At 37.7% G+C, this 12,047-nt stretch overlaps 1 protein-coding gene across 1 annotated transcript in view; it reads left to right on the top strand.

The window, feature by feature from the left end:
- Positions 1-365: 365 nt before the first annotated feature.
- Positions 366-12,047, top strand: part of LOC107568156 (C-type mannose receptor 2-like) — a 30,136-nt gene continuing 18,454 nt past the window's right edge. Inside the window, exons 1-2 of the mRNA XM_016254066.1 lie at positions 366-626; positions 7,875-8,309. Coding sequence (XP_016109552.1) covers positions 506-626; positions 7,875-8,309 — 556 coding nt within the window. The 5' untranslated portion in view covers positions 366-505. The remainder of the gene's footprint in view (positions 627-7,874; positions 8,310-12,047) is intronic.

Here is a 12,047-nt window from a genome sequence, read left to right as displayed (position 1 = left end):
CATATGTTTATATGCATTTTATGAAAACTATTGGTCTTTAAAACATTTTATGTGTTATTAGTCTAACTTCATGCGCCAACTTCAGAAAACAGGCAGGGTAGAATATTTACTTGATTTTGTCAGAGGAGACTACAGCTGTTTCTTTCCCCAAGTATAGCTTACTAGTGCTGAAATATAGGCTACACAAACAATGAGCAATGTCGTGCTTCTCTTCCCTCAAGAGCAAAGAGTTGCGAACTTCTGGTAAATTCTCAGTCCTGGACACTAATCCCGGGTATCGGGTAGTCATTCAAACTCATTTCTCCGCCTTCTTCTGCTTCACTTTCCTGGGACGTGTGCAGTGAAAGTGAGCGGTCTGCCCCTCTCATTCACTCTGAGCTCATCACAGTCCACGCACACAGCGACACTGACACTCAAAGCCTGTCTGTTCTTCACCGTTCCTGCTTCTCTTTCTGCAGGAAAGAGGGAAATCGTCTTTTTCTCTCGGTTTCACCTTTCCGCGGGCATGCATCAGCACGGTGGCGGGCACCGGGAGGGCTGTTGGAGTCGCGCGTGGATAAACGCTTGCAGATGCACTTTATATTTATTTCTACTATTAAGCCTGGAGCGGAGCACCGTGCACTCAGGTAGGAAACATTTACGCTTCATTATCACGTTTTCTTCGTTATGCCTTTTTCTGACTGCTTTGTTGTCATGATTTATAGACGTGTTATGCGATTTAAAAATAATACTAATAATGTGAGGCTTGGTTTTATTTGGGGTGCTGTTGTGTTAAGTTGGCTCCGGCTGCACTGATGTGGAGGAATGCCATGAAAGTCCAAACTCTGAGTGGAACCAGATGTGAGAAGAGGAAGAGAGACCGGGGGAGGGGAGTGCGAGCGCTGGTGCTGTGCTGGGGCTATTGATTCGTTCCAGTGACTCGGTTCATTTGAATCGATTCACTAAGAGAACTCACATTAGTTACGCCAATAGGTGGCGAGCTTTTGCGTGGTATTTTTGAGTCATTGAATGGTTTACTTGAATGATTCATTATAAACACGATGTTTTAATGACCGGAAGCTTTGTTAACTTACCTGGTTAAAGTATAAAAGACGAAACTCGGGTAAAAAAAATGGTGTTTAAACAAAAGCGCAACAAAGCAAAGCCATATGAAAATGTTCCATCATTTTACCAGCTGTGTCAGCTGCATACTTTCTTCCAACAAACTATAGAAATAAGACACTTGGTTCATTTCTTGGTTCATTCAGCCTAAATGCTGCTTCGGTCTCCTTCATTGAGTTCAGTAAGTCCAAATGATATGCTTATTTATAGTTCGCACTCTAATGATATTTGCTCATACTGTATATATTCAGAACAGATAAGAAGTACTTGCTTTAAAAGGGAGCGTTTGTGAACTAGTCGGTGTATGAACGTAAGGAGACTGCTTCGTTCAAAGATTCGTTCAGGAAACTCGTTCACAGACGCAGCATCATCAGCACAGCTTTTATGTTTTATAGCGCAACTTTAGTGGTCGAAGGGACATTTTTCGTTATAAAGGGCCAGTCGTTATGCTTGTTTGCAGAAGCATGTTCTAGGTTTCTCACTGTTCTGTTAACCTGTGTTCTGAAGCGCTTGATTCTCACCCCGTAAGCAGATGTGCCCTAAATATATCCGGTTACACAATAACGAGCCGCAGCTGAGGGCTGTCTACGTCTCGGTGGTCTTGTATAGTTTTTAGTGCTTCTCTCAACTTCACAGTCCAGCAGAGACCTGATAGGTTTTTGCACCTCTGTGTCAGGGACTGTCACAGCCTTATTAAAAAGAAAAAAAGTTTAGAAGAACAGAGCAGTGTTGTCGAGCAAGCTAAAAATACGCCACCAAAGACCTGACGCAAAATGCTGTAGTTGCCAGTGTCACCTCAGGACTTGAGCGTTTTGTTTAATCACAACAACATGATCTACTGAATCGGTTTTCAATTTTGTAGTAAATCTTTTTTGATTAAATAATTTAAGTGACAAAAAATGTGATAGGCTATTTTCATCATCAAAATGTTGTATTATTATGTAGGCCTAATATTTAAAATGTAATGCTCAATTTAGAATCTGGTTACCCAGTTTGTCATTAACTTTTTTTTTTCTATACATTTTGCCGTTTTTATATTTTAATCGGCATGCACATTTTGGTAACATAGAAATTAAATACAATACAATTACAATTTAGCACCTTTCTACTGATCATTCAATGCTTTAATTATATATTTAATATAAGTGCTTTTTGGCTCATTGACACTTTAAAATAAAATATGATTAAGTAATATTTGGAGAAATTAGTTTGAATGACTACCCGATACCCGGGATAAGTTTTAATATTTTGAATTTATTATTGTTGTTGTAATATCATTTATTTATTTTTGCATCTTTTTAGCTTTTTCTCTAGCTCTAGCTTTTTTTTTTTTTAATTGATGATGCTTTTTAAAATTTTGTGTGTCACAAACACGCCAGCACAGTAAAAAACTGGGAGCAGACCCAATATTATATCTGTTTCTGTCTCAGTTGGGGTTGGATCTCAGGTCACAGCTCTGGCTAGGTTAAGGACTCAGTAACGGGAGCCGAGAAACAAATACCAGCCGGAATTTCCTGTGTGTTGGTCAATCTCTGTGTTTACAGAATAAAAGGATCATCTATACAAAACCCTGACCTCTCTCTGCACCGTTCTTTTTGCTCCCTCACTCCTTTTTTTCCTCCGTCTCCCAGCTGGCTTGTTACCTTCCTGCCCCTAACTCAGTCTCTCTCTCTCTCTCTCTCTCTCTCTCTCTCTCTCTCTCTCTATATATGTGTGTGTGTGTTGCGGGAAGCAAAGAGGACAAGATTGATGAGGCTCTTGTGAACATGATTATCCAAGATTCACAACCTTTCATCATTGTGGAGGATGTTGGTTTAAGAAATTTTGTCAGCCTTTTAGATCCTACATACATTCACCCATCAAGGCAAACATTGAAGACAATGGTGGAGACAAAGTTTACAGAGGTGAAAGAGAAGGCTAAAGAACAGGTGCTAAGAGCTACAGCTGTGATCTTAACATCAGACATGTGGACATCGATCCATATGGATTCTTATTTAGCCGTCACATGCCAATTTATAGACAGAAGAGAACAGCTTGCTACAGTATTGCTAGGAGTAGGAAAATTAGCTGCTTCGCATACAGTAGCAAACATTGCTGCGGTGAAGACATGCTGTCTAGACTATATGAACAGTGTGAACCAGTTGGTGCTGCACTGGTGTCACTGAGGACAGATTTGCCTGCTCTGTCCTCAGCTGAGTAACACACAATGTTAGAGTTTACTTTCCTCCCTCCTTCTCACTCTCTCTCTCTCTCTCTCTCTCTCTCTCTCTCTCTCTCTCTCTCTCTCTCTCATATCTCTTACTCATTACCCTCCTCCAAAAAGGGGAAGGGAGTAACAAAAATGCATCTGTCATAATAATAAACGTTTAGCTTTGGTAATCAGGGTTCAGGAAAACCACATACCACCACATGACTAAGCTCACACATCCTTTCATGGAGTGGAGTCCCCCCCCCACTGAGCGCCTGTTTCTTCTGCCTTTTCCATTTTCTGGTATCCTTTGTGTTTTTCATGGGGATTTACACCCCAAATTCCAAAGCCATCGACCAGTTTGTAATATGTTGGCGATAGTAGATTTGAAAAACGTACAGAAGTGCACTCCTAAAAATAAAAGTTCTAAAAGGGGGTTTTTACAGTGATCCTATAGAAGAACCATTTTGGTTCTTTAAAAAGCCTTTCAGTGAACAGCTCTTGGAAGGACCTTTGAAAAATCTAAAGAACTTTTTTTCCACCATAAAGAAGCTTTTGTGCTCTAGAAAGGTTCTGTGGATGTTGAAGGTTCTTCATGGAACCATATGTCAATTAAAGAACCTTGGTTTTTAAAAGTTTTAAATAGTTGTTTTATCAAAATAAGTTTTGTCTATAAAATAGACAATCTGACTGATAATTCAACCATGTCCTGATAAATCAGTCATTCATTTTGGTTAAATAAGCATGTAAAATAAATGTCCTCTGCATTCTCACAATTTTGTGTAGCTACATCTTATTTGGCATCGGTGCATTGTATTGTATAAGTGTATATATTAGCATTAAATCAGCCACTCTGCACATAGGCTGCTAGAAAAACCAATATAAGTCAAACAACACTAATCAGAACATTGCTAATTGATAACAACAATTGGTTATTGCCTGGGGTGGGATACCATTATCATAGCAATTTCTCCTGTGTGTGTTAGCCTACAGCTCTGAGTTGGTGTTTGTGTGGTGACTGTTTCAGACGGCAAGTATTGAATCAGGCCTGTTTTAACAGTGCCTAGGCCCACTTTAAACCTTAAGAAAACAATTCATCGGAGACATTCCACAGTCTCCGATGCAGAGACAAATTTCGCCCACACTAGTCATATCAATGTCATCATCAGCATTATGTAATCAGCGATCGCAAAAACAATTTGTTTAGCTGCGCAGCCTCATCCGTGCCATGGGATGTTCTCATCTCTACCATCCGGAAGAAGGTGGTTCAAGAGCATTCGTGCCAAAACCACAGGCTGAAAAAAGTTCCTTCCTGTAAGCTGTCAGCCTACTCAATAACTGTCCGGCAAGTTTCTAATGGCTGGTATTCTTTCTCTCAGTGCTCTAACATCACTTCAGACAAATCACCCATAGCCATTCATTTCTCTTTAATCACACAACCACTGCTGACCTGCAGACACTATACATTACAATCTGTCTATTTTTTTTGTATTTATCACAGCATGCTCTTTAATGCATTATTTACGGACATCCTATGGCAGTTGTCATGGGATTGGTTTCTGTTCTGTTTTATGTTATGCAGAAGTTCTGGAAGTAAGTCGTCATTTAGCAGATGCTTTTATTCAAAGCAAGGATTCTCTTGCAGCAACCTTGTTTTAAGTAGCTTACCTTGCTCACGGGCACAATGATGATGATGATAGCTCTCCTTTTATGAATATGTAGTTGTAAGTGTCTTGATTGTTATTATTATTATTAAACAAATTATAATAATAATAATGTTTTTTCAATTAATTAATTTGACCTATATTTATTTGAACATGCATATATATATATATATATCAAAATCTGAAAATGTCTTCCTGACCTGATCAAATTAAAAACTGACCTCATCATCAGAAGGTGGATCATAGATTATTAGACTGAAACACTTGTCATTCATCTTTTTGTTTTTACTGAAACGCCCGCAATTAGTCATTTAAGTAAAGCCTTGGTTTATAATGAAGGTATTAAGATGATGCTCATGAAATGCCTGAGCTTGCTTTGCCCTTTATCTATCAGAAGTGGAGAGAAACTCTTTGATGTTTGTGTGAAGAAGCATGTCTGTACCATCCTTCCTCCTGAAATATGTCTCCCCAGGGCCTTACCTCCACCAATTATATGACTCATTCAGATCACATGATGCCCTCAAATTCTTCTGCTGTTCTGCAGGAAGATGGAAAGACTTGTTTTAATCCCAGTTTGTCACGGATTGCGCGTCATTAATAAGTGGAATCAGGACCTCATGGAAAGAATTGTCCTAGTTACATTTGTTCACATTTTCAACTCTTGTTATTTTACATCTCACTAGTTAAAAACTTGATCTTGGATTTTCCATGTTCTGTTGCCAGATCCTGGTAAAAACTGTTTAAATGCTTTTTCGGAGCCACTGCATATTTACCTTAACATAACACTGATTTACTTTATTTTACATTGTTACAGAACTTCTTAACATTTTTGACAGCATGCTTACTTATGGAAATATATGTTTGAGCATTGATGTTCAGAAAGTCTCCCAGGGTCTCAGTCAACTTTCTGTCTCTGTTTTGTTTTCAAAGTAGAGAAGGTCCTGTGTGTTTTTGGATTGATCCCATTTCCCATTTCCCTGGTCTGTTTGGAAACACAGCTGTGTTTCTCTCGGGTCTTTCTTCAGGCTCTCTTTTCTGTCTCTTTCGTTTGCTCAGATTTTCTTTCTCTCTGACGTTGTGGTTGTAACCTTGCATTCCCCCCTGCAGGAATGAGAGGGTGTATGAGAGAGACAGATAAAGAGAGAGAAAAGCAGAATGGAAGTATAAAAAGAAACCAGACTGGTGTTTGGGAACGCTGCTGGGTTTGGCTCTTCTGCCTTCTGCTTGATTCTCCTCCTAGCCATCTCTTTTCCCTGTCCTTCTCTCACTAAACCACATATACCTAGTCAAATACCAATATATGTTTTTATTCTTACTGTGCTGTGAGTATCTGGTAGCAGTTTTATAGTGTATTTTTTCTAAGAAGGAAAGGAAAGGAAGTGTCTAAGAAAATAATCGATAGTACAAAAACAAAAGAAATATTGCGAAATATGAGATTAAACTCAGTGACACTAGTAAATAAAGTTTGGCACCAGTAATTAACTTGACAACAGGTTAATGCAGCCTATTATGTTTGCAAACGGTCTAAAAATCATCTGAACAGGTTAAACCAATAAAAATGGATGAAATATGTAAACACAAATAACTCATCCATTCAGATATCATCACTTTCAGTCATGTTAAAATCAAATGTACTATAAATGATTATTCTTGAGTAGTTATTTATTGCTATATCTTATAGTAATAAAACATACGATTTTGATGCGACATTAATATATTTATTCAGCAAGGATGCATTAAATTGATAAAGTGCAATTGGAGACATTTATAATGTTACAAAGGAATTAAGTTCTTTTGAACTTTATAATCATCAATGAATCATGAGAACATATTAAGGAGCACAGCTGTTTCCACGTTTTCAACATTGATAATGAAAAGAGCAGCAAATCATCATATCAATGATTTCTGAAGGATCATGTGACACTGAAGACTGGAGTAATTATGCTGAAAATTCAGCTTTGCGTCACAGGAATATATTACATTTTAAAATATATTCAAATAGAAACAATAAAAGAAATAGTAACAATAATTCACAATATTACTGTTTTACTGTATTTTGGTATTTTGCTAATAAAATGCAGCCTTGATGAGCACAAGAGAATTCTTAAAACAAATTATTAATTTTATAATTAATAATGTATATAGAAGACATAGAAGACCTGCACCACAAGCCACTGATGGGTGCAGTTATAATGAAACCGGGATAAATGTGTGTGCTCACACAAAAGAGGAATATTGCCAATGTCTGCATTCTCTCAGGGCAGTTTCTGTTGGGCTTTTCTTTTTTGTTTTTGTAAATTACTATCTATTTGCAGTCAGACATATGATGTGTTCCAAAACCAAAGCATGCAGAGATAAAAAAAAAAAAAAACACAGATGAAAAGTTCCAGTTGCAGGCCATATCATACCATAGAGAGCAGCCATTATGAAAGCCACACATACAGAATATGATAACATGAAACTGCAGATTTAATTTTCACCTGTAATTAAATCACTGTTTTACAGCGGAGGCAAGTCAAAGCACATACAAGCGTTTTGTGGGATTGTTTGAACAGGATTTGTGCTTTGCTTGTGTTGGATAAGAACTGCTTGAGTGGGTGAAAGAGAATCAAAAGGGGTTTGCTTATTCTACTGCTGTAATAATATACTATGAAAATAGCTGAGTCAAAAACAGTTTTGGTCACATGACATTGAGAGTTTGATGGAAATTGTCTCTGTATGATCAGTCATTTGGTTTAATGATGTGTAAAATCATTAAAAACCTTTGTAAATGTTTAGGCTGGAATCAAACCTTAATGATTTTCCATATTTATGATTTCAGGGTTATCAGATTTCTCTTGTACAGTATGTCTGTGTCAGATAAATAACTTCTCTCTCTCTCTCTCTCTCTCTCTCTCTCTCTCTCTCTCTTTCTGCAACAGCACGTACCGATGAATCGGACACTTTTGCGTTTTTCCACGAGGGAGCGCAGGGCTGCCTGGGGGTACGAGATCACATGCTCTACCTCTCTTCTTCCTGCAAGGGTGACACCCAGCTGTGGAAATGGGTGACCAGGGGGCGGCTCTTCAACATTGGCTCCTCCCTCTGCCTGGGCATCACCACGGGCAACGTGAGCACATTTGGCGACAAGTCACCACTGGGCGTGTTTCGCTGCGACTACGAGCCTCCGCGAGTGCGCTGGACCTGGAGCTGCAGCAAGTTCTTGGAGATACTTGAGAATTACTTGCCCTCCCCTAAATTACTCCTCAACACCGGCAATGTCTCGGCCGCCGGCTCCCCGCCTGCAAGATCCCCCTCCCAAAAGTCTCTGTGGCGAGTCTATGACAATCAAGACCTTTGCGCCAAGTCATACCGAGGTCAGCACATTCAAAGTTGTTGTTTCTTTCTCTCTTTCTCACAGTTACACAATATCAGTCATTTGTCCATCCACACTACACTCTTAAAAATAAAGGTGCTTCAAAAGGTTCTTCAAGCGATGCCATAGAAGAACCATTTTTGGTTCCACAAAGAACCATTCAGTCAAAGGTTCTTTAAAGAACCATCTCTTTCTTACCTTTTTATAATCTGAAGAACCTTTTTTCACCACAAAGAACCTTTTGTGAAACAGAAAGGTTCTTCAGATGTTAAAGGTTCTTTATGGAACCATTTAGACAAAAGGTTCTTCTATGGCATCGTGAAGCACCTTTATTTTTAAGAGTGTAAAGGGAATTGCATCCAGTCAGCATTTATATGATGTTTAATATACATTACCTTTCAAACGTTTGGGGTTGGTAAGATGTTTTAATGTTTTTGAAAAAGAAGTCTTGTATGCTCACCAACGCTGCATTATTTTGTCATAATACTGTATTGCAAAAACAGTGTTTATTGAAAACAGTTGTGCTGCTTAATTTTTCTGTGGAAACCATGATGCATTTATTTTAGGATTCCATGATGGCTAGAAAGTTCAAAAGAGCAGCATTTATTTAAAATTGAAATATTTTGTAACATTATTATGTCTTATTATGAGATCACTGCCTCTTGTGATCGATTTAATGAGTCTTTGCTGAATAAAAGCATACATTTTTAAAAAAGAAAACTTTTGAAGGGTAGAGTACAGCTATGTGGACCAATAAGATCCAATAAGAAACCAAGCAATCAACAAATGTCCTGCCACTTGTTTTTGTTGCTGTCACACATATTTATTTATTCATTTACTCATTGATGCAGTGTCATTGAAAATAGAGAAATTAACGATTATGGAAAGAAGAAAGGAGAAAAGGATCAAGAAAAGATTGATAAAAAAAGGGCAAGGAAGGTAGTCCGATGTTTAAACTAGGCTGCATGTCTTTTGGACCTCAGTGATATTTAGACTAGGGTTTTCCGCGTGTGGATGTTTTTTGCCAAGGGCAACTCTAAATTTGTCCTGATTGGTTACTCACCAAAAAAGAAGCCAATTAAAAAGTCTGGCCAGTGTTTGTATACAGTGCTGAGTCCCATCAGGCAATCTGTCTCATAGTGACTAATTTAGTTCTGAAATCACAGCCATTCATTGCTCCAAAGTAGTTCATTTGTGGTTTAGTTAGTTCACAATGACTGAGGATTTTTTGTAAGACTGCGGAAGTTCTTTCAGAAGGACTAGGTTTCATTTATTTAACATTACTAATGGACATTGTGGTTTTCAAGTTCAAGTTTATTTCTAAAGCACATTTAAAAACAGCTAAAAGCCGACCAAAGTGCTGTACACTGTCAATAGCACAAATACAATAAGTAAAATATTAATAGCATAATGTCAAATACACATAACATGACTATAACGAAATCAATTAATAAACGCCAAAGTAAAAAGATGAGTTTTTAGACAAGATTTAAACACAGGTAGAGTGGAGGCCATTCTAACCCTAGTTTTAGAATGGTTTTATAGTGGGCTAAGATCTATTACATTTTTAAAAATTTAGTGACGTTTGGTTATGTTAACGTTTCTTGAATGTTTGCATTCATCTGCCAATGTTGATGGAGCAATGTACAAAAATACTCTTGAGAGTGTTTCCTGCACTGTTATTTAGCGGGTGTGCTTTGATGCTACTGAATGCTAGATGCAAGTGATGTTTCGGCTCGGTGGTGAGATTGCGTTACATGTGATGGGATACCGGGTGCCACAAAATAATACAAAAAGACAATAATTCGACAACCTCTTTCTACAGCATTGTCTTCACTAGTTGCATGCAAAAACAAGCATATGGCAAGACCACTATAGTCCGATTCATGAACAAATTACTCTTATGAGCCAATTCTTTTGAATGAATCCTTCTCCACCTCATGAGTTATCGGTGTATGTGTACTTTAGACTTAAAGGGATAGTTCACCCCAAAATGAAAATTCTGTCATTAATTACTCACCCTCATGTCGTTCCAAACCTGTAAGACCTTCATTCATCTTCGGATCACAAAGTAAGATATTTTTGATGAAATCCGAGAGCTTTCTGACCCTGCGTAGACAGCAACTGGCACCTTCAAGGCCCAGAAAGGTAGCAAGGAAGTTGTTTGTAAGGACATGCCACATGGACTATTTTATCGACTTCCTTACTACCTTTCTGAGCCTTGAAGGTGTCAGTTGTGTTGCTGTCAATGGAGGGTCAGAAAGCTCTCAGGTTTCATCAAAAATATCTGGATTTGTGTTCTGAAGATGAACAAAGGTTTTACGGGTTTGAAATGACATGAGGATGAGTAATTAATGATAGTATTATCATACTATTTCATACTATTATACTAATATAATACTATTATATTAAATCTATATACAAATTCAGAACAGTATTTAGACACATTAATATATTTTCTTCACCACTGAAAGTAATGAATATTGTTATATTAAATACTGTACACATTCAGAACAGAATTTAGTTACAATAAAATTACATTTTCATTAAAAATATTATTATATTAATTGTTATACACATTTATAACAATTTAATTGGAATACAATGATATTTTATGCAAAATTATTGTATTAATATTAAAATATTTTACTGAACGTTATTTTGATAGCATTTTTGTGTAGTATACATAGTTATTGGGGGCTTACAGTTGCTTGCGCTAACTGCTTGCACACATTTTCAAAACTTTGCCTCTTTTCTCAAAACTTTACACTCAAATCCTAGAATTGCACACAAAAAAATGCAAAATGCCTCAGATCTCTTGCAAAATGAAGCACTGCATTCAAAATATCACAAACACATCTCAAAAGCAAACATTTGTCTTACGTTGCAAACACTTTTGCCATAATTGTATATTTTTGGATATATATACACAGTTATTCAAAACCTAAAGCTCTTCTTTCATGAGCTCCTATGTACATTTCTGTACAAGACTGAAGGCAATTGGCAGAGAGATGTTGAAAAATTCATGGCAAACACAAAAGCAAGATGGAAACCAAACTTTTTTTTTACTGTAAGCATTTGTGGTTGTGAATACAGTTCTACACAAAAATTTTTGAAAACTGAAATTGAAAACTGAGTCAAAGGCTGATAATTAGTGTGTGGTTTTGCAGATTTGGTGTGTGGTTCTGGTGTTTGAGTGTCAGGTTTCAGAAAATGTGTGACAAGTAAAGATTTTGTGTGTAAGCAGTTGAAAAAAAAAAGTGTAAAAAGAACTATCAGAAATTGTCAACGGATTTGTTAAGGAACCAGAATCATTAGGTGGAATGGCAATTTAATTGAAACCGGAACTGTTAAACTCTTTCAGAAGCAGACGCTCAACAGCACATATTCCTCCCCTCTCTTTCCTCTCACCTCTGTGTTTCGTGGTCTTTGCGAGAGTCGCTTCTGGAGAGTTCCTGACAGAAAGTTGACACTGATATGTGCCAGCGCAGAGCTGTTTTTATGCTTTTGTGTGTGTGTGTATGTTTGTGCAAACAAGAATGAAACTGCGTAAGTTCTGAAGTTCAGCTGAGAGTGAAGTTTTTGGATGTGTGTATGTGTCCTACTTTTCCACAGCTCTGAACTACAGCAGCAGCAGACAACAGACAGCTCTCTGTTTTTCCTATATAGTTATCTCTCTTTTTGTCTTAGTATACACCTCCTCCCCCCCCCCCCCCCCCCCCCCCCCCCCCCTCTCTCC

The sequence above is a fragment of the Sinocyclocheilus grahami genome, unplaced genomic scaffold (assembly GCF_001515645.1).
Source record: "Sinocyclocheilus grahami isolate Dianchi unplaced genomic scaffold, SAMN03320097.WGS_v1.1 scaffold27.1, whole genome shotgun sequence".
NCBI classification, from domain to species: domain Eukaryota; kingdom Metazoa; phylum Chordata; class Actinopteri; order Cypriniformes; family Cyprinidae; genus Sinocyclocheilus; species Sinocyclocheilus grahami.
Note: the sequence above shows the minus strand (reverse complement) of the source record. Positions and strands in the feature narration are given on the sequence as shown.